This window comes from Labeo rohita, chromosome 1 (assembly GCF_022985175.1).
Source record: "Labeo rohita strain BAU-BD-2019 chromosome 1, IGBB_LRoh.1.0, whole genome shotgun sequence".
Lineage (NCBI taxonomy): Eukaryota > Metazoa > Chordata > Actinopteri > Cypriniformes > Cyprinidae > Labeo > Labeo rohita.
In genome coordinates this window covers 49,592,159-49,620,031 of record NC_066869.1, presented here as the reverse complement: position 1 = coordinate 49,620,031, position 27,873 = coordinate 49,592,159, and the positions used below count along the sequence as shown (strand labels likewise).

Below are 27,873 nucleotides of genomic sequence, written 5' to 3'. Positions count from 1 at the left end.
CAACCCATTGCACTTCTGTAATGTGATGCATTTCCAAATAAAACTTGATATATAATGAGAGAAAAAACATAGTGCAAGACTTTTGCATTTAATTTGATCAATTTTAAATGTTATTTTATTTATAAATTGATGAGACGGTCAATTGCAATGGAGTCAAACGATGTCAAATAATTATGAAAAATGATATTTTATAGAATAAGAGCAGGAATGTGAATGAAAGTAAATAGAGCTGAATCATGTTGACTTTAAACTGATTTCTGCTGCTCATAAAATCACACGTACATGAATCACACGTATGTTACTGAACAATCTGAACACACATCACATATCTGAGAAGTGGCGCTAATTTGCATGAGCATTTGCATATGTCAGCTATGAAGCATGAAAACACACTCCGTGTCATTATTTCCTTCAGCTTCAGTGTTTCACGGTCTGAAAAATGAAGTTGTGAGGTTGAACTGAGGTGAAAAATGATTCAAAGGAATGTTCCAGTCTCAATACAAGTCAAGCCATTCGTTAACACAGAAAATAATTTCAGCTCTTCCCCCAGTTTCAAAGATTGTGTTTTCAGTAACTTACAATGGAAGTCCATGGGGCAAGAATCATATCAGAATAAATGTCAAACAAAAAAACAAAAAACAAACAAACATTGTTTTGAGCAAGACTTTAACAAAAAAACATGTTAAACGTGTCACCTTGTCTGTGCAACATTATATGAACATGTAAAAATCACTTACATCAGAAGCACATAACCAAAAGTTCATCTGTCAAGAACAGAATCTCCCAGCGAACAGAAATATGTTCTAAGAACGCTGTGCTAATGTTCCCGTAAAGGTTAAGAAAACTATATTTTCTTCCTTTTCTCGGTTATATGAATGTTAAGAAAACATTCCGTTTTAAAATTTTGCAAACATTATAGGAATGTTACTTTTGAATGCTTTTAAACGTAACATTTCAAAAAGGTTAGATGAATGTCCAACTGAAAAACATTCTTTAAAAATTCCATGAATGCTTTGCAAATAATGTTTTTTGTGCTAATGTTTTGAGAAGACCATATAACTTTAAACAAACGTTCTATTAACGTTACTGGAGGAACATTTGTTCATAAAAGAACTTTTCCAGAACGTTCTAAGAACGTTTTGTGTCAGCTGGGCTTACAGTTCAAATAACACACATTTCTGTACATAGCAACTAGTATACAGGCTTTAATAAACATACATGTTTCACATTTCTGCTTTAACCCTGTGTAATCATTGCCTCATAGACGTCCATTATAGTGTTTTACTGTAAACAAGGTTTGTGTTTGTTTTGAACCCGAAACATTCCCATGAACATGTAAACGGCGCGACTGTGAGTAAGTGAGCGATCGGCTGGCGTTATTGCGAGTATCGAGGGCACACAGTGTCGTTCGAGCCTCGAACACAGAAAATGACATACACACAATTTACAAATCAGAGCCCTGTTTAGTTTTTCTGTAACAAAGAAAGGAAGATCAGTTCATTGTGGGACTTTCAGACTCGAACGGACATAAACATGGAGCGCAGAGGAACAAACACGTCAACGTCAGCTCAAACCCTGAAAATGAGCTCAGGAACGGACCGGCGGTCAGTCATATTCCCAGTTTGTCTTAGTCTTATGAGATTCACTCTGCACTGACCTTTCTGTTCATGCAGTCGAAGCTTATGGATGATGTTGGAAATGTATCAGACCCTTAATGGTACGTTCACACTGGCAGCGATTTGCAAAGTCACTTCTTAGTTGATCATTTGACTTTAACTTGGTCCAGCTTTATTCAAATAAGCTATGACACTATAATGGACATAATGCAGCGACGACCAACGAAATGCAGACTGATATAGTTGTATAATCTGATAATAATGATTATTTTGCTCCAAAATCACAAATGTTTTCATCTGAGATATTGCTTTTTATATTTCATCAGAATTACTGCACTTTTACGCAACCACACATTGAAACTAACTTAAATTACGATATATATTGTGCAGCCCTGCAGTCAAGTTGGAACGGCAACACATTAATTTTGTGAACCAAAAAGGTCCATTGTCTACTGTCAACTAAGTAGAGATGTATAAAGTGCTGCTCACCCAGAAGTCACTTTTGAACCAAGCAGTTTTCTATTGGTAAAGGCAGCGAATTCTTAAAAAAAGCGTGGGGAGGTTTTTAACACAGTTGTACTAATTCCTGTTGGAACATCTTGGTTTTGCAGAGCAACAGTCATCAAACACAACAGCAATGTTTTAAAACACTGCCAGTGTGAACTTAAGGGGCTTTAGATGAGTGGGTGTGGCTTTGTTAAAAGGGCACGGCTGAAAGCTGCCGCATTTGAGGCCAGAGCCGAAGCTCCTTGTCTTGATTCACAACACAATTGTGAACACTAGCAGGATTCTGGGAACATTCCATTTTATAAGTGGTAAATGTGAACGCATTTTAACATCAAAAGCTACAGCGATGATTAAACCACTGCCAGTGCAGACTCAAGGGGCGTGGTTGAATGTTGCCATATTCAAGGCTAGAGCTTCAAACACTACAGCAATGCTTTAAATCACTGTCAGTGTGAACTCAAGGGGCGTGTCATTTGGATTAAGGGGTGTGGCTTTGTCAAATAGGCGTGGCTGAATGTCACCACATTCAAGGCTAAAGCTAAAGCTCCTTGCCACAACACGACACGATTGCAAACACTAGTAGAATTCCACACGGATTGGAACGGCATTTATATAAACGCAACTGCAACGTTTCACATGCTCCACGAAGTTGTCAGAAAGTCTGTCTGACTGAGGGGTCCTCAACACTTTTTTTAGTTTTTGGACATGATGAATGCTAACGTTTCCAATAAGTTATGAGAACATTATTTCTGAATGCTCTCTGTTTTTAAAATGTTTTTTCTTGGTTATGTAAACGTTAATGGAACATTCAATTTTTCAATGGTAATCTTAAAGTCAAACACAACAGCAATAGTTTAAATGACTGCCAGTGTGAAGTCAAGGGGCGTGTCGTTTGGGCCATGGGCGTGGCTTTGCCAAAACGGTGTGGCCAAATGCTGCCACATTCAAGGCCAGAGCCTCAGACACTACAGCAACAGTTTAAATCACTGTCAGTGTGAACTTAAGGGGCGTGTTTTATTTGGAAGAGGGGCGTGGCTTTGTCAAAGGGGTGTGGCTGAACGTCACCACATTCAAGGCTAGAGCTAAAGCTCCTTGTCACAATATGACATGATTGCGATCACTAGTAGAATCCCACAGTGATTGGAACGGTATTTACATAAATGCAACTGCAACGGTTCAGTCTACATGCTCCACAAAGTTCATTTAGGAAGTTTGTCTTTTTTAGTTTTTGGACATGATAAATGCTAATGTTTCTATTAAGTTATGAAAACATTATTTCTAAATGTTTTCTGTTTTTAAAATGTTTTTTTTCTGGGTTATGTAAACATTAATGGAACATTCCATTTTATCAATGGTAATCTTAATATCAAACACAATCGCAATGGTTTAAGTCACTGCCAGTGTGAAGTCAAGGGGCGTGTCGTTTGGGTAAAGGGCGTGGCTGAAAGCTGGCTCATTCGAGGCCAGAGCCTCAAACACTACATCAATGGTTTAAATCACTGCCAGTGTGAACTCAAGAGGCATGTCATTTGGATGAAAGGGTGTGGCTTTGCCAAAGGGGCGTAGCTTAACATCACTACATTCAAGGCTAAAGCCAAAGCTCCTTGTCCGAGTCACAACGCAACACGAATGCGAACACTAGCAGAATTCCACAGTGATCGGAATGCAACTGCAACGGTTCAGTCTACGTGCTCCACGAAGCTCAGTCAGAAAGTTTTTCTGATCGAGGGGTCCTCAACATTTTTTAATCAGGCAGTGTTTGAAGGCAGACGGCCGGGTGTTGAGCGCGCAGCTCTTGGACAGCTTCCCTTGAAGGTCCTTGCATTGCACCGTGCGACTCTGCCAACCCGTATCGCAAGTTCTGGAGCACGTCATCCACGATCCCGTCACCCAACGTGGCCCCGCGGGCGTCGTCGTCGGAGGATCCGTCGTCACAGGAACCTCGGTCGTAAACGTCACAATCTCCGCCGACGACAGTGCCGCGGCCGTTCCCGAAGCCGTGGCGATCGTTCGCGGCGGAAGCGGCAATTTGCGCGGCATGAAGAAGCTGTAGCGGATGTCTAGTGGTTTCTTAGCGTCCGTGGCCAGAATTTGCACCACCAGGCTTTCCTGAATGGCCCCGGGGCCCAAGCTGTGAAGGGCCTCGTCCCGCTGACTCCAGCCGGTGTAGTTGAGAACGGAGCCGTTGAGTGGGATAATAGTCTCGGACGTGGAGATCATGAACTTTCCGTTGAGCAGGTATTCTCCTCCGGGCCGCCGCAGCGCCAGATACGCAGTGTAGCGCGACTGGCCTTTGGCTTTGTACTGTCGGACTTTCAGGTGCGTCGAGCCCTCGGGAACCTTCACCACATCTGTGTAGCCCTTACTGGAGAACACAGAGACAACATCACATGACATGTAAATGTTAATGGAACATTACATTTTATCAATGGTAATCTTAATGTCAAACACAACAGCAATGGTTTAAATGACTGCCAGTTTGAAGTCAAGGGGTGTGTCATTTGGGCCATGGGCGTGGCTTTGTCAAAGAGGTGTGGCCAAATGCTGCCACATTCAAGGCCAGAGCCTCAGACACTACAGCAATGGTTTAAATCATTGTCAGTGTGAACTTAAGGGGTGTGTTTTATTTGGACGAGGGGCGTGGCTTTGTCAAAGGGGCGTGGCTGAATGTCACCACATTCAAGGCTAAAGCTAAAGCTCCTTGTCACAATATGACATGATTGCGATCACTAGTAGAGCCCTCGGGAACCTTCACCACATCTGTGTAGCCCTTACTGGAGAACACAAAGACAACATCACATGACATTAGTATTTTTGTCTTATTTTGAATTTGTCTTTTTCAATACAATATTTAGATATTCTTAAAATTAAGATGCATTTACTAGAAAAGCAAAATGACAAGATATTAGTCTTACTTTCAATAAAATCAAGTGAGTATATGCTTGAGAAAAAAATATTTGCCAATGGGATTTTTTTTCACATAATTTTGATAGAACAAAACATTTCACAACATTTTTCAGAAAAGTTTTCCAATAAAAATAATCAAAATTAAGTTTATAATTAAAACAAGGGATGATATGTGCCACTGAACATCTTAAGTCATTTTGCATTTTCTGCATTTTGATTTAAGAATGCTTAGCTATTTCTACTAGGCAAAAAAGAAGAAAAAAAGAAAATATATATATTATTTTTAACAAATTTGCCTTTGTGTTGTGTGTCTTTGCCCATATTGTTTGTTTCATTTGTATAGTTTGAGAATACAAAATGTACATTTATTTCATGGCTTGTTTGCAAATAATAAAATCCTAATAAATATAAATTGTAAAAAAAAGCCCCAAACAAACAAAAAAACTTTGTTGTGTTTCAATACAGTTTCAAATTTGTCTCAGATGTTTCACCTAAAATTCCTACAGTTCCTCAAAATAAATAAAAACAGACAAATGAGACACTAGTTCTTCCAGCAAGAGTCTGGAGTGATAAAAACGAGTGTGAAGCAGCTCAGATCACTGGATATTGAAATCTCTGACTTTTGAGTGCAAATCTGAGCACAGTTTGAGACATTTCTGAGATCTGAAACTCTAGACACTTGTGAGAAGCAGGAGAGACTTCAGCAAAAGTTTCCATTTGCTCTCCATTGAATCTTCTTGCTTTGTTTAAGAAACAATCGAGCTGTACAACAGATTTGATTAGTGATTTTTCTTTTCTTTTATGTTTTCCTTCAATGTTCTCCCAGGGGAAACAAAGGATGTCATACCAGGAACATTTCCTGCTCCCGTAAATCACATTAAGTATCCAATTTTGCATGTCTCAGATTTTTCGTGTCTGAGAGAGCGTGTGTGTTTATGTACATCTTCACCATACTTTGAGGAGATATTTGTGCCCAGAAGTGATATAAACCTTACAAAACCTCTTTCTGATGACGTCCTCGTTCATTAGGGATTGGTTTAAAACAATTCAAGTGGAATGTCTCCATTTGTGTGTGTGTTTTCTAACCTCTTCTTGGTGAAGTTTCCAGCCACTCTGATGCAGCTGTTTCCGTCGCCGCCGCAGATGCCGCACTTGTCATATTGAAGTTTAGAGCCGATGATCCCGTCGCAGCCGGTTCGAACGCACTTCCCCTTCACACACACAGAACTGCTGTACGGCCGGCACTCCGTCCCATCAACCACCTGCAGGAACAGCACACAAACCAAACGTCATCTGCTGTGTGGTGCTCATCTATCGCTACTAAAGAAATGCCACAAATACTCAAAGTTTGATACATTTATGACTAACAAAAAGCACCAAAATGCCATGGTAATACAATGTAATTTTGGAGATGATATTGATGAAATGTTTTGCAAACGTTCCCATTAAGTTAACAAAATGATAGTTGTGACCCTGGACTAAAAAAACATAAATAAGGGTCAGTTTTTTAAAATTGAGATTTATGCATCATTTAAAGCTGAATACATAAGCTTTGTCAGGTTTGTTAGGATAGGACAATATTTGGCAATATAGGACAATATTGTGACAATTTGTCCAAATTAAGCTTTTAGCAATGCATATTACTAATCAAAAATAAAGTTTTGATATATTTATGGTAGGAAATTTACAAAATATCTTAATGGAACAAGATCTTTACTTAATATCCTAATGATTTTTGGCATAAAAGAAAAATTGATCATTTTGACCCATACAATGTATTTTTGACTATTGCAACAAATATTCCCGTGATGCTTAAGACTGGTTTTGTGGTCCAGGGTCACATTTCTGAATGTTCTCTAAACATCTGTTTTTTAAACGTTTTAAAAGTTTTTTTTTCTTGATTATAGGAGTGTTTAAGGAATTACGAACTAACATTAGGAACAATATATAAATAATGTTTTTTTGTGCTGAATGAAGTTTTTCTTAATGTTACTGGATGAACATTTGTTCATAACATAATAAAATATGTTCTGAGGATTTTTGCTAACATTCCCATTAAGTTGTGAAAACGTTGTTTGTGAATGTTCAAAACATCCAGTTTTTTAAAAATGTTTTAAAAATGTTTGAAAAGTTAATTCAAAAGTTAACGGAATGTTCCATTGTAACATTTTGCAAACATTATTTGTTACTTTTGAATGTTCTCTGAATGTTCTAAAACAAGTAACATTTAAAAAACATCACACAAATGTTTAAAAAAGCATTCCACTGTGCTAATGTTTTGAGAATATTATTAAAAACCAGATAACTTCTATTAATGTCAATGGAAGAATGTTTGGTACCACTTTATTTTACAATTTCTTAACTAGCTGCTTAAGAGCATGCATATTACTAGAATATTATCTATTTATTAGTACTAATTAAGCACATATTAATGTCTTATTCCACATGAGATTATTCTACATCCCTAATCCTACCCAATACCTAAACTTAACAACTACCTTACTAACTATTAATAAGCAGCAAATTAGGAATTTAATGAGGGAAAAGTTGCTGGACGTTCCCTATTCTAAAGTGTTTTCAAATGTTTGTTCATAACTTTTAGAGAACCTTGCCAGAACGTTCTGCGAATGTTTCCTGTTAGCTGGGTTTGAAGCACCATGTGAAACCTATGTATGTTTACATGCCACTTCAAACAGTAGTGTGGCATTTCTATAATTTCATGTCCAAAGGATGCACGTCATTCAGTATGTTCACCACCACAGTCCATTTGTGAGTGTTATCAGATATGAAGCATGTGTTGCCCGTGACTCACTCACTCACCCGCTGTGAGAACACGACATAGTATCCCGTCCCTTTGGCCCTGCAGGTGAGTTTGCACATGTCTTTGGGAAGCACGCCGGCAAACTTCGGCACCCATTCCACGAAGGTCTTTACTCCTTTAGGATCCGTCTGAGGCCCGTTACGCAGCTCGCACTGCTCCTGACGGAAACTCTTACCTAACACACACAGGACAAATGAGAATAAGTGTATTCAACTCACAAACTGAGCTAATGTTCACTTCTGTTATTACCACAGTAGCTACTTAAAAATATGAACTGAGCTGGTTTCAGGAGGGAATTTTTATAAATGGTGTTTTTATGAGCTCACGATAATCGAGAGGGTAAACTGAATAGATTTTCTGGGATTGCTTTGTCTGCAAGGGATGGGAGATTGAGGTCTCTGTAGAGCAAAACAGGGTGTTTCTGACTTTGTGGGTGTTTTTAAACTGCTGGGTGTTTCTAAACCACGCAATGAAAATGATGATGGTCAAAAACACCCTACTGTTTTAGCTACGCCCATTGATTTGGTAACTCTCATTACTTTCCTGGAAAAACCTATATTTGAGGGATCTATATGATGCTGCCTCAGAATTTGTTGAATTTGCATGTGTTTTCTTCTGTGTGCATGCATGACACACTCACCGGCTGAAGGGCACGGGGTGACGTTGCAGGAGCGGTAGACGGCTCTCTTCCCGGTGCAGTAGCGGCCGTTGTTTCGGGGAGGAGGGTTGTTACAGAGACGATGTGCAAACTGGACCCCGCCACCACACGTGCGAGAACACGAACCCCACGGACCCCAGGAGCTCCAGCTGCCGTGATTCGACGTCTGCGAGTAAACGGAGATCGGATCAGACATCGATTAATGAAGAGCAAAAAACACACACTGACTCACGGCGGAAGAATTCACTGACATGAATGGCCCGAACCGTGGAAAGAAACGAGCGTTTTATGTGAAGGCGTGTGCCCGTCCATTCACCGGCCCGCAATAAACAAGCTCGGAGCCAAAAATGAGTGCGGGGCCTGAACGCTGGACATTCAGCGAGAGGAAGGGTGTGTGTGTAAGAGAGAGAGGAACACAAACCGTGACAAACAAACACACAAGTACGAAGAGACGCTCAGACAAGAGCTACATTCTTCATAGTCTCTAAAACACTTAATGACCTCTGAGACGTGGACAAAAATACCCGGCCAGACGAGAGGATGGGAAATTCCTGCTGGTTATATGTGTTTGATACTAATCTAGTTAAGTCAGAACAGCGAGACACACAAGAATAAGAGTGTTAGGAGAGACGCTCTCATTTACATTCACATCTGATGCTCTGAGCTGCTGACAGGAACCTTATGAACAGTAACGTTAATAGAACGTTCATTCAGAATGATCTGGTCTTTAATAATGTTCTTTAATTTACACATTGCTTATGGAACGTTTGTTCTTAAAATGTCAGCTGGATGTTGATGTAACAATTTTTAAATTTTAAATGTATCAACTTGTTTCAGAACCTTCAGAGAACATTCAAAAGTAACATTCTTGTGATGTTTGCAAAATGATACAATGAAACGTTCATTTAACATTTTTAAAACATTTAAAAAACTGGACTTTTTCATTGTTCACAGAACTTTCAGTAATAATGTTTTCTTAATTAAATAGGAATGTTGGCATTTTTTTGAAGAAATTATTACTTTAATCCATTAAAAATGTATTACATTTATAATGTTACAAAAGATTGCCATTTAAAATCCTAAATCCTGAAAAATAAAATGCGTCACAGTTTCCAGAAAAACATTGTGCAGCACAACTGTTTTTAACATTGCTAATAATCAGAAATCAGCATATGAGAATGTTTTCTGAAGGATCATGTGACACTGCAGACTGAAGCAATGATGCTGAAAATTCAGCTGCGCATCATAGAAATAAATCAGAGTTTAACAGATATTCACATAGAAAACAGCTGTTTTAAATTCTAAAAATATTTCACAATTTTTACTGCAGCTGCAGCTTTGATGAGCAGAAGAGACTTCTTTCTAAAATATTAAAAATCATACTGACCCCAAAGCACTAGTGAACACTATATAGATGTTATTCTGAACATCTGATGATGGTTGTGCTGAAATGCTGAAGAGCAATGAATATGATGAAGTGAGAGAGAAAGCAGCGGAGAGAGAGATTGATGGATGTGTTTGAAGGAGCGCAGGAGTGTTGGAGAAGATGACGAGAGACGTTAAAGAGCCGTTGACACGCTCCTCAGAGCAGGAGGTGAAGCGCTGGAGAAACTCGTCTGAAAGAAGAGATGTGATGTTTATTATGTAAAGGGTACGGCGGTGAGAGAGATCGATCACATGAAGCCCAGAGAAACACTGCAAACCAGATGCGTGATGAACATGGGTGCGGCTCAGATGGACAAACACATGAGAGTTCTTTAAAGACACGACAGGAATGTCCTTACAAATGTTCTTGGTTAACCAGCTTCCTCAGAAACATCAGGCTGGATGACTAGTCTCATGCAATGAAGTTTACCTGGTTAGCAGGATGACTATGGCCAGCCCAGGTTTGCTATCGTTAACTAAACCTACACATAATTAAACCACATCTACTAGAATGTTAGATGAAAAACTTGAATGCAAAATAGAAATGTAAAAAAAATGACTAAAAATAAATTAAAATGAAAATAAAAAATGATTATAAAATTGTGCAAAAATATTAATAAATTCAAAATATTAATATAAAATAAAAAACTGAATTTATTAATCATTTTGAGCTGGCTTTTATTTTAACATACTCAATTAATAATGCTAAATGAACACTGGACCAGCTCAATATAAACACTGACCAAGATAAACCTGCATGGAGAAACTAGTCAACACAAAATGCAGTTTGCAAGTGCCAAAATTATGAACTGAAACAAAACTAAAACTGAAACAAAAATAAATTAAAACTATTTAAAAACATTAAATAAATAAATAAACAACAAAAGCACACAACAAAATGACCAAAACTGAAATAAAAATATTAAATTGATTATATAAAATTTGCAAGTGCTAAATTATGAACCGAAACAAAACTACAACTGAAATTTGCAATCTGTTTTAGTAACATAATGTGACCTGATTCAGAATGAAACAGATTATTCACTGGAAGAATCTGCAGTGCGGGACTAGATGTCAGCCAAAAAGAGGCATTTCGATGAAAGATTATGAAGACAAACACGTCATTTGTTCAGCTGAATCTCTGCTCTTACCGAGTAGTGTCTCTTTCGAGTTTTGTCCACACATTTCCCCTGCAGACAGATCCGGCCCTTCCCGCACGGAGTTCCTTCCACAGCCGGCAGTTTCTTGGTCAGACACACCATCTGTCCCTTCCTGATGACGGCGCACCACAGACGCGAGCACACGTCCATCCCGGGACAAACGGTGTACTCGGGCCCGAAGGCCAGACGGCACTGCTGGACGGCGTCGTATTTCTGACCCGGCAGCTCCTCCGGTCCCAAGAGAGGCAGATGAGGAACGTCCAGCAGACACTCGGCTACACACACAACAGCAATATGACGGCACGATCGGGGAGAAAATGTGTGCAAAATGTGGATTTCGTTATATAGGTATGGAACTGTTCAAAAATTGTAAGTTAAGTTTAACAAACACAAATATCTAAGTTGTTACTTAGTACAGCGTAACATTTAAGTTGACTGAACTTAAAATTTTAAGGCAGCAGGGGAACAAATTATTTTAAGCTGACTCAATAAATTGTTTTTTGTTTTTTACAGTGTAGTCAATAAACTGTTTTTCCTAACACGTGACTTACAACTGCAAAAAGTTGTAATGTGCTGTGACAAAACACCTCCTATGTTTTGCTTTTGTTTACCTAATTAGACGAATAAGCTGAGACAATAATCAACCAAACACCACATTACCTGTGATAGTAAAATAAAACACATTTTAATTGGGAGCCCCTTGAAAAGGGCTATCATAAATAAATAAAACAAATAAACAAATAAAAATGACAAAAATGTAAAATATAATAAAATAAAATCTTATTAAAAAATTAAATTAAAAAATTAAAAATTTGGATCCCCATAAGCTATGCCCTAAAGAATTGCAAATAACAAAAATAAAATAAAATATTAACAAAATATTACAAACGCAAACAAAAATAAAATAAAAAAAATTCAAAATATTAATGTAACTATAATAAATATATGTAATAGAAACTAAAACTTAATGCAACTATAATTAAAATGAAAATAAATTAAAACTATTTAGATTTTTAAAATCATTTTAAAAATATTACAATTTTTTTTAATATTAATTAATAATAATCATTTAAAATATTAATACAAACTATAATAGTATTTAAATTGTGACCCATTTTACGAATTTAATGTGCCATAATTTCCACATAATTTCAGCATAAACATCAAAAAGTATGGAAGCCCGTTTCCGCCACTGAATAAAAAATAAAAAAGGTAATTGCGACTTTTTATCTCGCACTTCTGACTTTTTTCTCAGAACTGTGAGATAGAAACGCACACTTGCGAGTTGTAAAGTCACATTTGCGGGATATGAACTCAAAATTGCAAGAAATAAAGACTTTTTTTCTTGCAGTTGCGAGTTTATATCTCACAATTCTGAGAAAAAAAGTCAGAAGTGTGAGATAAGTCGCAATAACCTTTTTAAAAAAAATTTATTCAGTGGCGGAAACGGGCTTCCATCTCAGATGTGATCATATCAGATTAATATTTGCCCTATAACCATATAGAAATGTTGCACAATTTCTGAGAATGCAACATCAGATGCAGTCATTTGAGCTGCAGTGACCTGAAAAGAAACTCTGGTTGAGTTTATGTCCAAACATGATTGTTTCTCACCGTTTCCGTCATCGAAGAAGTCAGTGATGGTGGCGGATGTGCAGCGGCTCCAGGGTTTGGACGCGTCGATGGAGGTCAGGATGGACGACATCAGCCGCTTGTCTTCGGTGGAGCCGAATCTCTCCTCGCAGAACTTGGAGTCGTCGTGGGACAGACCCAACAGATGCCCTGAGACACACACAGGAAGCAATGTCACATACAGGTGACGTGTGAAAGCACATACATGTGTTTGTGGGTGTGTGTGTGCATGCATGTACCGATCTCATGTGCTACGGTGAAGGCGGCGTGCAGCCCGTCGTCTTCGATGATGGCACAGCTCCGCTCCGGCGAACACACAGTTCCCACGTCAGCCATACCGAGAGTATCACACGAGTGATGACCGCACAGATCCTGCACACAACAACAACAAATACTGTTATCTTAGTATTGTTTAGTTTTTCATTCAGATTTTAAATCAGTTTATATATATATATATATATATATATATATATATTTTTTTTTGCAATTTTTATTGATTTATTTTTTAAATATTACTAGTTAATATTTATAATATTTTTAGTGCTGTGCAATGATTAGTTGCATCCAAAATAAAACATTTTAGTTTACCTATTATATGTGTGTGTACTCTGTATGTTTATTATGTATGTACAAACACACACACACACATAAAATATATATTTTGAAAATATTCACCTGTATTTACATGTATATATATTTATTGATATAATTAATATTATATAAAATATATTTAATATATAAACATATTTTTCTTAAATATATACATGCATGTGTGCATTTATATATACATAATAAATATATACAGTATGCACACATATAATAGGTAAACAAAAACTTTTATTTTGGATGCGACTAATCGTGATGAAAACTTACTAAATATTTAATATTTATAATAACATTCAGAAGTTATTAATTTTATTTCATGCAGCTAATCATCAGGTTGATACAGTAATTGTTGACTAAAGCTACTAAAAATAATTTTCAGGAATTAAAATGAGGCTGAATAAAATGAAATATAAACAAAAAATAATAATAATAATACAAAAAAACCTTAAATAAAAACTAGAAATGTTGCCCTGGCAGCTAACAGAAATAAAATAAATTTAAGATGAAGTTAAAAATTATAACTTCACATAGGAAAAATGTAATTTAATACTAAATTAACATATTTGCACATTTTATTTTTTAAGATTTAGAATTTGTGTGCATTTTTATTATTATTATTATTTTTAATACAATATTTTTTATTTAGCTTTCACTTTATTTTTATTTTGGTTTTAGTAATTTTAGTAACTTATTTGTGACCCTGGACAACAAAACCATTCAGAAGGGTCAACTTTGAAATTTGAGATTAATGCATCATTTTAAATTTTACATCAGCGACATCAAGCTGAATAAATAAGCTTTCCATTGCTGTATGGTTTGTTAGAATAGGACAATATTTGACTGAGTTAAAACTATTTGAAAATCTGGAAACTGAGGGTGCAAAAAAATCTAAATATTGAGAAAATCACCTTTAAAGTTGTCCAAATGAAGTTCTTAGCAATGCATATCACTAATCAAAATGAAGTTTTGATATATTTACAGTAGGGAATTTACAAAATATCTTCATGGAACATGATCTTTACTAAATATCCTAATGATTTTTGGCATAAAATAATATACAACGTATTTTTAGCTACTGCTACAAATATACCCGTGCTATTTAAGACTGGTTTTGTGGTCCAGGGTCACATTTTACTTCAACTTATTTTAGTTGCAAAGGCACACATTGTTTTCCATCTAATAATGATATTTTCTTTTATTTCAGCTTTATTTCAATTGTAATACATTTTAGTTTGCACAACCAGCACAGGTGCTCACTTTATCAAACTTGTATTTAAAAACAATAAAACCAGTGAAAATGTAAAGCTGTCAATAAGCTGTGAATCTGTCTGAAACTCTTTCAGTGAGTAGTTTGACTGTAATTTAACTACTTCATGACTAATTAGCAGTGTTTGATGCAAGAGCAGCATCACCAGCATCAGCAGCAGCACAGACCTTCACTGCACGTCCTGAATTTGTTTTCAGACGTGATTGACTAATGATCCTCACAGACAGACACACAAACGCAGTCAGACGGGTTGATGTTTGCCGGTTCCGTGCGAGGGGATGGAAACGGCTGGACTGAAAGCGGCTCTTCACACGCTCGCATTTAGAAAAGCAGCACAGTAAACAGTTTAGCTCATGACCTCAGCGGAGCGACTGAGCTCACGCATCTACAGCCTCACTTCACAAATCACTGACCGATCGCTCCTACAGCTTCTGCCCTGTTGTACACATGCTCTGCTGTAGTAAATGTGAGTGTTTGCATGTGCAAAACCCACCGCCATCATGCTAGGAGATTTTTGCACAAAAAAACACCATTCAGGTTTTCTTCAGATCCTTTAAAAAGCAGGATACTCTTCTGCTGTGTTCTGAGTGTTCACAGAAGTGAACAGAGCAACTTGATACAGACAGATAATATGAGGAATTCCTGCCTGAGGATAGCAGGGAAAAACGTCGGCCAAAGGAAGAGCCAGAAAATGAGGGAAATACTGAGGGAAAATTACAACAACAGCTCAAACGGAGAGATGCATGCATGCACTCCACTCCACTCCACTCCAAAATAAAATAAAATAAAAAATAAATAAAAATCATGAAAATTCTCATGAAAAATACTCTTGTTTTGTAAATACATGCCAAAAACTCTCTGCTGACAACTAAATAAAACATTATGAATATACTATTTTTATGTAGGTTTAATTTAATTTATTTCAGTTTTGATATAGCTAAAATAGACATTTTAGAAAAAAAAAAAAAAAAAAAAAAAAAATATATATATATATATATATATAAATCACCAAAAAAAAAAAAAAAAAAACAAAAACATAAAATTACTAAAACTTTACTAAAATTAAAGTTAAACAGAAAATATAAAAATAAAATCCAAATATTAACTAAAACTATAATAGTATATTAATAACACCAAAATAACTGGAACCATGTTTCAGTCCTAAACTTTTTCAAAACTGTTTGATTATCATTTCAGGTACACATGTGTTGTTTTAAGGCAGTTTCGACGCATTTACAGGAAAATAAAGTTCTTTCAGCACTAATAATCAATCCAGACAGATGAAGGTGCTGGACTCTGATGGGTCAGTCCAGAACATCACCTCACACGCAGACGCAGACAAACACACGGGAACGCCGATATCCCATCGCCTCTCGCGCTTGGCAAGCGTTCTGAGCAAACATGTGGGCGCAGACAGACAGGAAGACGAGCGGGAGGAGCAGAGCACTCTGATATTTGATTCTACAGCGCCGCGAGTTTCTGTCACCTGCTTCTGATTTGCAGGGCGTTTCAGGGCCAAACGTACGGCCTCGGCCTGCTGATCTGAGGTCTGTTCTCAGACGGCCATCAGTGAGGAGAGGAACATCAGCGCTGATCTGAGTGAAGACCTTCAGTCACGTCACGTCTGGCCTGTTTGGATCTACAAAATCAGGCATCTTAGAATGAGAAGAAAAAAAACACACTTTTCTGGCCAGAGTATACTTTAAATACATGCTAAACCTATTGCTGTAAACAGTGAAGCTCACTGAAATGCATTTTTAAAATTGAAAATATATTTAGTTTCAACCAAAACAGTATTCAATATATTCAACATATCAGTTCCTCATGTGTCAAAAACAAATTTTTCGTCCTACTGAGTTTCTCGGCAGAGGCCGGATCCGATCGCAGGCTGTTGCTACCCAACGTTGGCACGGATGGTAAGGATTTGGGACAGCGGGAGCGCAGACGGATGGATTCAGAGCGTCCAGAACATCTCAGAGTTTTCAGCGAACTGTCAACGTATAGCGGCTGAACCGCCGGACGTGTGAAATGCCCCAGACAGACCGACGGCGGCGGAGCGGCGAGAGAACGCTACAAAACACACCAGCACATACGCTAGAAATCACTGCAGGAGACACACGCATGATCACAACATGCACAAATGTTTGTCCTATAAAATCACAGCTGAACTCTCTCTCATACTCCTGAACAAACACTACGGTATTTACTCTGTCTGAACGCATTCAGAAACCCTCTGTGTGTACATAACATACAGACTCAAAAGGGCAGGTGAACTGAGAACATTCACCAGACATAAACATTTCTTACTTGCTTAAGTTTGAAAAAAAAAAAAAAAAGTTTAAATAAATACTGTTCTTTTGAAATTTCTTTTAATCTGTGAATCCTGAAAAATAAAATGCATGACAGTTTCCACAAAAATATTGTGCAGCACAACTGTTTTCAACACTGATAATAATCAAAAATGTTTGTTGAGCAGCAGATCAGCATATTAGAATGATTTCTGAAGGATCATATGACACTGAAGACTGGAGTAATGATGCTGAAAATTCAGCTGCGCATCACAGAAACAAATCACATTTTATCAGATATTCACATAGAAAACAGCTATTTTAAGTAGTAAAAATATGTAAAAACTTTTACCTATAATGATAATAGAATATGTAAACAAGGAATATTTAGGAATATTTACACTGCAGTTACAATTGCATAAATAATATAATATAATATAATATAATATAATATAATATAATATAATATAATATAATATAATATAATATAATATAATATAAAAGTTCTTTAAGCTTCTCTAAATTTCCCTTATTTGGATGGCAAAATGTGATTTAAATTTACTGTGATTTTAGTATCATTGCAATATTCATAACGTTTTTGTTAATCTTTTGAATTTGATTTTATTTTTATATGTAAAAAAAATGTATTTTCGTAATTTTATTTTATTTTTAACAATTTTTATTTTTAGATATTTATATAGACATTTAAAATTAAATAAAAATGTAAAAACAAAATAATAAAAATGTTATTAAAAGCGTTCATGTAAATTTTAATTTAAGTTGTAAAAATTTAGTTGTGTTTTTGTCATTTGTACTAGTTTTTGTTGTTTTACTGTAAATATGTAACAGTTTTCACCTATAATGATAATAGAATATGTAAACAAAAAATATTTAGGAATATTACACTGCAGTTACAATTGCATAAATAATACTATGAGTTTAATGTTCTAAAAATAAGGTTTTGAATATTGAAATATTAAAACAATATTATTTTTAAATGAAATGATACCTTAAATGATTTCTATTTCAAATAAATGCTGTTCTTTTGAACTTTCTTTTAATCTGTGAATCTTGAAAAATAAAATGCATGACAGTTTCGACCAAAATATTCTGCAGCACAACTGTTTTCAACATTGATAATAATCAGAAAAGTTTGTTGAGCAGCAAATGGTCACATACCACTGAAGCACAGAAAACAGGATGAATGTTCACAGGACTTTATTCAGGGAAACACCCTCGAAATTCACAGGTAAGCAGATAACGAAATGAAGGTTGATGATAAAGGAAACTTATCTCATAGTAAACAGTCCTTGTACTTTAGGAAGAATGGGGGCAGAAGGCAAAGACCAGCTGACGAGGAAGACGGTGATTATGACGATCACGATGCGCCAGCAGGCTACAGGGAGTCTACAGTAAGTCTTGCACGTAAGTGATAGACGAGACCAGACGGATAGGTGCTTGTGATTGTGGTATTATAAGCATCTCTTAATTAGGCAGAGGCAGGTGCCAGGAATTAATACCAGGCCACCAATAATGGTTACGGATGAGCGAGAGGGTTTGTTGGCTGCCTGGATGTCCTGATCCTTGGGAAGAGTCCACGAGGGGTAGACGTAGACCCGATGGGACATAGGTTAGTCCTTCAGGGACCCCCGGTGGAGCAGGTTCAGTTAAAATAGCCTGGGCGATTTGATCATCTAGAACCCACTGGATAGGACTGACGATGATGGCTGGAGGGAGAATGGGTTCCGGTAGATCGGTGGCGTTGTCAGGGGTATGGATACGGGAAAGTGCATCGGCCCTTTGATTCTTGGTTCCTGGACGATAAGTTACAGTAAAGTGAAATTGGGTGAAGAATAACGCCCACCTGGCTTGGCATGGATTTAGGCGCTTGGCTTCTCTGAGGTATTCTAGGTTGTGATGGTTTGTGGTAACTTTGAATGGGTGGTCGGCTCCCTCCAGCCAATGACACCATACGTCTAATGCTAGTTTGATGGCTAGAAGTTCTCGATTGCCAATATTGTAGTTCTGCTCCGCCGGGGACAACTGCTTGGAGAAGAAGACACATGGATGGAGTTTTGGTGGAACCCCCTGCCGCTGCGATAACACTGCTCCCACACCCGCAGTGGAGGCGTCAAACTCTATGATGAAAAGTAAATCTGGGTTGGGATGGACCAAGGTGGAAGCAGTGGTGAATGCCAGTTTAAGTTGGTCGAAGGCCTCTGATGCTGCTGGAGACCATGACAGAGATTTGGGCGTTTTTCGCTGAAGGGAGGTGTGGGGAGCTGCCAAGGTGCTAAATTTTGCAACAAAGCGGCGATAGAAATTGGCGAAGCCAAGGAATCGTTGAAGTTCCTTGATGGAGGTAGGGATGAGCCAGTGACGGACTGCATCCACCTTATTCTGGTCCATTTGTATACCCTTGGTCTCAATGATGTAGCCCAGGAATTGAATAGAGGAGCGGTGAAATTCACACTTTTCCAGTTTGAGGTACAAGTGTTTCTGGAGGACCTGCGTAACGTGGAGATGATGGTCTGCCTCGTTCCGGGAGTAAATCAGGATGTCGTCAACGTAAATGATCACGAAACGATGTAGGTACTCCCGGAACACCTCGTTCATGAAGGCCTGAAATACGAAGGGGGAGTTGGCTAGCCCGTACGGCATGATCAGGTATTCATAGTGCCCTGATGGTGTGATGAAGGCGGTCTTTGATTCTTCCCCCCTCCGTATCCGTATGAGGTTGTATGCACTATGCAGGTCCAACTTGATGAAAATGAGAAGCACCTCTCAACATCTCAAGTGCCGCTGGTACCAGAGGAAGGGGATATTTGTACAGTACTGTCTGCTTGTTCAGGGTTCTGTAATCAATACAAGGCCTCAAGCCTCCGTCTTTCTTGGCCACAAAGAAAAAACTGGAAACGGCAGGGAATAGGAGAGCAGTGAAATAATAACCGCTATTTTGGCTCTATCAGTGGTGAAACGCTGAGGCTGCACCTCAAACAACAATGTGCATTGTAGGAGAAAGCCGCTGCAATTCTCCGCCGCGCCACTGAACAGGCGCTGGTAAGGCCATGGGACCGGCAGGTGGATCAGGTGAGGGAGTGGTGACTGGAGGAAGGAGTGACGGAGCTGGTGATGGAGATTCGGGATCCATCAATTTGTATTATAGTCTGGTCTTCTGTCACACACCACTGAAGCACAGGAAACAGGATGAATGTTCACAGGACTTTATTCAGGGAAACACCCTCGAAATTCACAGGTAAACAGATAACAAAAAAAAGGTTGATCATAAAGGAAACTTATCTCGTAGTAAACAGTCCTTGTACTTTAGGAAGAATGGGGGCAGAAGGCAAAGACCAGCTGACGAGGAAGACGGTGATTATGACAATCACGATGTGCTAGCAGGCTACAGGGAGTCGGGTAAGTCTTGCACGTAAGTGCTAAATGAGACCAGACGGTTAGTTGATTGGAGGATTATAAGCTGATGGGATGGCTCGATCCGTGACACAAATCAGCATATTAGAATGATTTCTGAAGGATCATGTGACACTGAAGACTGGAGTAATGATGCTGAAAATTCAGCTGCGCATCACAGAAATAAATTACATTTAAACAGATATTCACAGAGAAAGCATCTATTTTAAATTCTAATAATATTTCACAATTTTACTGTATTTTTAAACAAATAAATGCAGCCTTGGTGAGAGGAAGAGGCTTTTACAGACCCCAAACTTTTCTGAAGACTGTACATGAGAAACACACATCTGTGACGTAACTCAGACAATCCACTCATGCTGAAGTGTTGATGTGGTCTGTGTTCAGACACACGCGTCATTGTGTCCTGCAGCATCAGTGCAGTCATGCGTCCGTCGCTTCTGATCTGATGCTCATAATCACACATTCACCCAAAGTCATGAGCTCAATGTGCCTCTTGTTCTGTGATCTGCATCCACACGCGTGAGCGACCGACAATCTTCTACAGCCGGAGTTTATAAACCCTCTTCATTTCTCAGACCTTACAAAGGTTGCACACGTCATGCATGTGACCAAATAGTTATGGATTACATGACTTGTATCTAGTACTTGTGTCTAGGCTTGTCATTATTATGAATTTTGTCATACAAATAATTGTGAACGTTGATTGCATTCTGTTTTGTTCATGTCACTTGCAGTGTAAGCCTAATACATTATTTTATTTGGAATCATAATAAAATAACCCCTTATGATTTGCTAATAGTAATTATATAATTCATTATTTAATATAATATAATATAATAATAAAGACATTTAAGCTTTTTAAACTCTTAATTTTCCCTTATTTGGGTGGCAAAATGTTATTTATATTTACTGTGATTTTAGTATCATTGCAATATTTTTAAAGTTTTTGTTAATTTTGAATTAAATTTTATTTTGATATTATAAAAAAATGTACTTTTGTCATTTTATTCGATTTTTTTACAAATATTTTATTTAGCTTTCATTTTAGTTTTTATATTTATTTATTTTTAGATATTTATAGACATTTACAATTAAATAAAAATGACAAAATGTAAAAAAAAATGTTATTAAAAGCTTTCATGTACATTTTAATTTAATATGTAAAAGTTTTATTGTGTTTTTGCCATTTGTACTAGTTTTTGTTGTTTTAACGAATATAGTTTTAATGTTTTAATAGTTTTTATTAATTTTATTTCAGTTTTAGTTTTAAGTTCTAAATGAAAATGAGAAATGTTGCCGTTTTAACTAGCTGAAATAAAACAAGCCTAGATTTTTTATATTTTATTTTATATCAGTTATCATTTATTTGATTTCAAGTAGTTGAGTTTTATTTATTTCTAGACATTTATATAGACATTTACAATTAAATTAAAAAATGACTAAATGTAAAAACAAAATAATAAAAATGTTATTAAAAGCTTTCATGCTAATGTTTTCATGTTTGTCATTTGTACTAGTTTTTGTTGTTTTAACGTATATATTGTTTAAATGTTTTTATTAATTTTATTTTAGTTTTAAGTTAAACTAAACGAAAAAATGTTGCTCTTTTAACAAGCTGAAATAAAATAAGTCTATTTTAGTTAACATTTACTTGATTTCAAGTAATTGATTTTTTTTTGCAGTTTTAGTTTTAGTTAACTATGTAAATTGCACTATTATTATGGTTATCTAAAAAACACTGAAGCTGCATGACTTTATGATTATTAACAATTCACATAATATAACAACTGATCTTCCAACTGCTAGTAATACTGAGTGCTCTGTCAGTGTTTTGGAGTCATTTTTCATGTCCTCGGACGTCCTGACAGTATTGATGAATCTATACAGTATTTGACTAAAAGGCTTTTAGCATAACTGTGCTTCAGGGCCGGATGAAGAACACAACATTACAGCGGCACAGGTCAGATCGATTCATATTCAGTCAGAAAAAGACACATATTAACATGTGCGGTCTTGAAAAAAAGATCATTCTGTCAACATTTACTCACCCACACACCAACTGAATGTTTAATAATTAACTGAATAAAATAAAATAGAACAATACTGATTTTATTTCAGCTAGTTGCCCAGGCAGCATTTCTCTTTTTTGTTTAGTTCAAGCTGACATACTAAAGTAAATACATAAAATAAAAACTAAAAAAAAAATTAAATATATGAAAAATGACAATAAACAACAAAAATTACTCAACCTTAAACATAAATGACAATAAAAAATATTGTAAAAATCTATAGTGCATCAATACTAAAATAACTGGGTAAAACAATATTATATTGCTTCTTGCATGTTTCGTGATGCTTTTAATGTGAAATGTCTAGCATATGGTGCTAAAAGCACTTTCAGTTTGATCTGAAATTTAAAAACACGAATCTGACAAAATTTGATCAGAAACTCAGAAATGAAATAGCACTAAAAGTTGGACATAATGTACCAACAACTGTAAAACTAATCGATATTGTTAACAAAAACAAATGTGAGATAAAAACACATTTGCAATCATGCAATTTTAGTTTGCAAGTGCAATGCTGCACCGGGTGCGCTACCAAGCACGTTTACGCCAGAAAGCTGTACAGACGGAGCTGTTTTTTTGATGCACACATTAAAATGTATTCATTTACACATCATGCATATGGTAAAAGTGTTGTGAGCTCATGGATTTGAGCAAGGAACCGTGTGAAAATAAATCTACATTAATGGTAATGTGCACCTGTAACCATAATTTGTGTGAAAAGGAATAAAAGCTGTGTTCAAGTGTTCATTTCAGCTGGAAACTGCAGTGAATTGTGTTTAGGTATGTTTTTTGCAAAAATGTACAAGATGCATGTATTTCCAATGAGGCTGTTCATTTCCCAGGAAATGCATGAACTGATTCGATGCATACTTGAATGAAATGTAAGTTGTTTTGGAGAAAAGCATCTGCCAAGTGCACATGCCAAGTTTCCACAATGTTTTTATAACCTGAATTTGTTACCTGTCATGTGTCTTGAATGCACCATTTATCAGCGTTTGAAAATAAGTTGACTTAAATTTCAGTCCATTTCATCTTAAAGAGCAGCGTACGGCTCCAGAACACTAATGCACAAGCAGCATGAACTGCTTCGTGATGCTCATTTTCCCTTTTTGATGCAGTAAGTGTCCTAGTCAACATTTTCATTGTTTAGTAGAGAGCAGCATGAACATTCTGCTAAACTTCTTCTTTTGCATTCCACAGACGAATGAAAGTCGCATCAAATGAGGATGAGTAAATGATAACAGATTCTCAATTTTGGAAATTAAATATAAACAACAAATGAGCGTTAGTCATGAGGCAGAGGAGGCTTTGGGAAACTGTGCAGCAGCAGCAGAGAGGAAATGATGCTTTGCTTATTTCATTTCTTTGTGTTTGGCTTTGGCGGCGGTTCAGAGCTCTCAGTGGGTGTCTGTGGGCTTCTGCTGCCCATCATGGCTTGTTGACATGGTGTACTTCACAACCACACACTCTTAAACACACAAACACACACACACTCACACACACAGTGTACGCCACCAGGTGTGTCTGACTCCACACTGCCAGAGGAAAGACGCCGCTGGCACCGATTGTCCGTCAGACGCTGCCAACAGAAGCTACATCTCTGTGGAATCTGGTGTGGCAGCTCTTATGAGAGGGAAACGGCGTCAGCGGCACTTACAGATGCCAGCCGAGGGCACCAGGGAACGAATGCCGGTCTGCTAGAGGAATTAGTTACATAGTTAGAGGAATAGTTCACCCAAAAATGATGGTGTTTCTTCATTGGAAAAGATGTGGAAAAATGTGTCATTCCATCACTGTCTCACCAACGGATCCTCTGCAGCGAACGGGTGCCGTCAGAATGAGCTGATAAAAGCAGTTTATAATCCATAATAACACTTTCTCCAGTGAAAAAGTCCATCGCCTGTTGTCTCTTACATATTCGTTTAGAGCTGTTTTGGCTTGTAAACGGTGCTTGATCTGTGCACATTTCTCTCCTGATTCAGACCAGATCACTTTTTCACTGGAGGAAGCGTTATTATGGATTACAGACTCACTGCATTTGAGCTAAAAACGTCTTAATGATTGATTTGTTTTTGCTTTTGTCTTCTCAAGATGTGAACTGATGGACTGGAGTGGTGTGGATTATTGTGATGTTTTTATCAGCTGTTTGGACTCTCATTCTGACGGCACCCATTCACTGCAGAGGACCTGTTGGTGAGACAGTGATGGAATGACACATATCTTGGCTTATTTTTGTGTCAGCTGTTCCTTTAAAACTATGCATGTAGACATCACGGTAACACTTTAGAATGAGGTTCGTTAAATTTAATTAAATTAATAGTTAACAACAGCTCTGGTTCACGATATTGAATGCATTAACTAAAGATATCTGAAATCTTCCTTCCCATGCAAACTGATCTTGTTTTAAGGATGTTAAGTTTTAAGCTAGAAAACAAGGCAAAGTTACTGAGGAAGCGCAGGATTTTGGCACTTTAAGTGCTCCAGTGAACAAGACCTCGCATGACTTACATGCACCACAAGCCTCGTCTGGAAGCTCGACAAGCTCCAAACCACAAGCGCGGCGGTTGAGCGAGAGGCACGGAGCCCACGCTTTACTGTGGGATCTGCGAGGGGCGAAACCAGTGTGGTCTCCAGCCCGGGACGGGTTTCATGTGTGGATTTTCCTCACAGCTCTCTGCTGCGGTTCATGGCACTCAGATCTCGAGAGCGTCCCGTGTGAGGAATGTGCAGAGACACACACTGTATGAAGACACACACTAGTCAGGGGACTGGGAGGGGGACACCGAAGACGCCTGCCTAGAAAAACAGCAACAAAGGAAATCATTTTACAGTTCACTGTGGAACGGGAAGGGGAGAGACTGACGTTCCCACAGTAGTCGACACATGATCAGATCCAGCTGACCTGGTCACACACACACACACACACACTGAGGTTTGATAGTAAAGCTATGGTAGTGAAACATACCACGCTAATCAAGTTCATGTACCACAGCATTTATATGGTACTACAAGGCATTTCCCAAAATACCATGGTAGTACTACTGTATGGTAGCATCATCATGTCTAAATCAGGTGGGCGGGGCCAAAAGAGGTAGTCAGACTTAATTAAAATGCTAAAAATACAAAAATATTTAATTATATTAAAATAATTTAAACATAATTAAAATGCCCAAAACACAAAAATATTTAATGGTATTAAAATAATGGAACCAATGAAAATTATAAAAAATCATTTTAATATTAAAAATAATATATATATTAAATAAATGTATTTTAAAAATAATTAAAACTTAAAAAAAAAAAAAAATTATAATACTAGAAATGCAATTTATACTAAATTCTACATTTTTATATAAAAAACTATTCAAATTTAAATTCTAAAAAATGCTAATTATTTAATTATATTAAAAAATAGCAAAAACAACAACAACAACAACAACAACAACAATAATAATAATTTTTATACTGATATGATATTTCTGGTATTCCCAAGATATTCCCAAAGAAATATCTTGGTCTTTGAATATGTGTTGGACAATGGATGGTTTAGGGTCAAAAAGGTTGAGAACTGCTGGTTAAAACAAAAACAAACAAAAAATAAATACATTAATGAAATAATTATAGCATATTAAAAACTTAAAATACTTTTCATTTTTTTTAAATATTTGATATGATATTCCTGATGCTAAACAAAATATGTTTATTTATAAAAAAAATAATAATTAAACAATTTATTAAGCAATTTATACTAAATACTAAGTTTTTATATTAAAAATAATTCAAACTTAAAATCTAAAAATGCTAATTATTTAATTATAATAAAATTAACAAAGGCAAAAACAACAACAACAACAACAGTAATAATATATAATGCTAATATATATATTTTTAATATTTATCCTAAAAGAATATCTTGGTCTTTGAATGTGTTGGACAATGGATGGTTTAGGGTCGAAAAGGTTGAGAGCTGCTGGTCGAAACTAAAACAACCATAGCAATGCCACTGAAGCACCGTGTTAAACCATGGTGTTCCACCAGTGTACCACAGTAGCCTACTTTTGTAAGGTCACTCAGTTCAAAACATAATGGCACAGTGAAGGAAACACACGGTGATGCTTTGGGAATGAAATCAAACGCTGTAATGAAAACGTACGAGCCGCGTATGTACCTGCGCGCAACGCGCCTCCATCACTCACAATGTAAACAAAGTTGAGCAAGGCTGTTGCGCGCGACGCGAATGTTTTTGTTTTTACCTGCCTGGTGAAGAGGATCGCCGCGTCGTGGTGATGCTGATGATCGTCATCCAGCGGGTTCTGCTGATTCTGCCACTTGCAGAAGCTCTTGAGCGTCGCGGCGGCGTTTTTGGTCACTTCGATCCCCTTCTCGTTCTCGGACAGAATCGCGACTTTAACCACCGACAGGCGGATGGGGTTCTCGATGCTGGCGTGGCCGTAGAGTTTGGACGCGATGGACGCGAGCGTCAACAGGTAGTGGTGCAGGTCCTTGCCGTACTTCTTCGTCATGGACGCATCGGCGACCAGCAGCAGCTCCACGTGCCGAGCGCGAGACACGGAGCGCTTGCGTCGCGTCAGCGCGTCGGGCTTCTCAAACTTCGTCCACCATCTGCGAGCATCCTCGTCGCGCTTCCGCTTTTTATCCCTGCGCGTTTTGCGGTCGCGCGTGCCGCAGCTGTGCCTCTCCTGCATCGCTTCGAAACTGAAGCTGTCGCGCGTGTAGTAGTGGAGAGCGCGCGTCGCGTCGGCGTCCTCGACGATGTGCGCGTCATTCTCGTGCCCCTTCGCCCGGATGAGCGGCGTGATGGTGTACCGTGCGTGATCCAGCGCGAAAAAGCCGTCAAGTCCGCCGCCGCACAGATTGAAAACCGCAAGAGACTCCGCGTTTGAATTGACGGTGCCGCGGTAAACGCATTCCCGACGCGGCGGCGACGCGTCCGCGTTCAAACCCAAGTGATGAGACAGTATCGACTCGTCCCGCTCCATATCCAGCTGAAAGCGCTGCTCGTCCATGTACAGAAGGTAACCGGCTTTTCCTCCCCCGTGATAAATCCGATCCACGGTGCGCACGACGCCGCGGGCAGGTGCGAGCAGAGACGCGTTCGCAGGTGGCCGGAACGCGCTGAACGCAACGGAACCCTCCAGAGCGCAACACAACAAAACAATCCGCCACATTATTCCATGTAGTTCAATCCGGTGCAGGAAACTTTTGGAAACATTACGATCCGAAACACAGCTTTAAAACGACTTGCGTGAGGAACTCGAGCCGGACTGATGCATGAGTCCCGGTGCGCATCTCACGCGTCACGGAAATAAACACATGAAGGCAGCATGAGAGAGCAACGAGAACTAAAGTGAACTTGAAGAACAAAACACAAAGTTTCCTCTTAAAAGCACCAGAGAGAGAAAGAGTGAGAGAGAGAAAGAGAAAAGAGAGAGAGTCCTGCCCCTTTGCGCTCGCTCTCCAC

The 27,873-nt window shown here is 37.8% G+C and overlaps 1 protein-coding gene across 1 annotated transcript; it reads right to left on the bottom strand.

Moving 5' to 3' along the window:
• Positions 1-21: 21 nt before the first annotated feature.
• On the bottom strand, positions 22-27,801 carry LOC127169227 (A disintegrin and metalloproteinase with thrombospondin motifs 5). Its single transcript, XM_051116450.1, has 8 exons — positions 26,645-27,801; positions 12,966-13,098; positions 12,709-12,876; positions 11,086-11,369; positions 8,492-8,675; positions 7,851-8,026; positions 6,117-6,292; positions 22-4,488 (listed from the first exon to the last, which is right to left on the bottom strand). The coding sequence occupies exons 1-8, from the start codon at positions 27,578-27,580 to the stop codon at positions 3,858-3,860; spliced, it is 2,688 nt and encodes an 895-aa protein (XP_050972407.1). The 5' UTR covers positions 27,581-27,801; the 3' UTR covers positions 22-3,857.
• Between the last annotated feature and the right edge of the window lie 72 nt (positions 27,802-27,873).

Bases quoted from the DNA above. Each gene is read 5' to 3' on its own strand.
- LOC127169227 (XM_051116450.1), bottom strand. From the start codon at position 27,580: ATGTGGCGGATTGTTTTGTTGTGTTGCGCTCTGGAGGGTTCCGTTGCG. The intron at 12,877-12,965 runs GTACATGCATGC...TGTGTGTCTCAG, and splicing joins CACCGTAGCACATGAGATCG to GGCATCTGTTGGGTCTGTCC. The intron at 8,027-8,491 runs GTGAGTGTGTCA...TGTGTGTGTTAG, and splicing joins CACCCCGTGCCCTTCAGCCG to GTAAGAGTTTCCGTCAGGAG.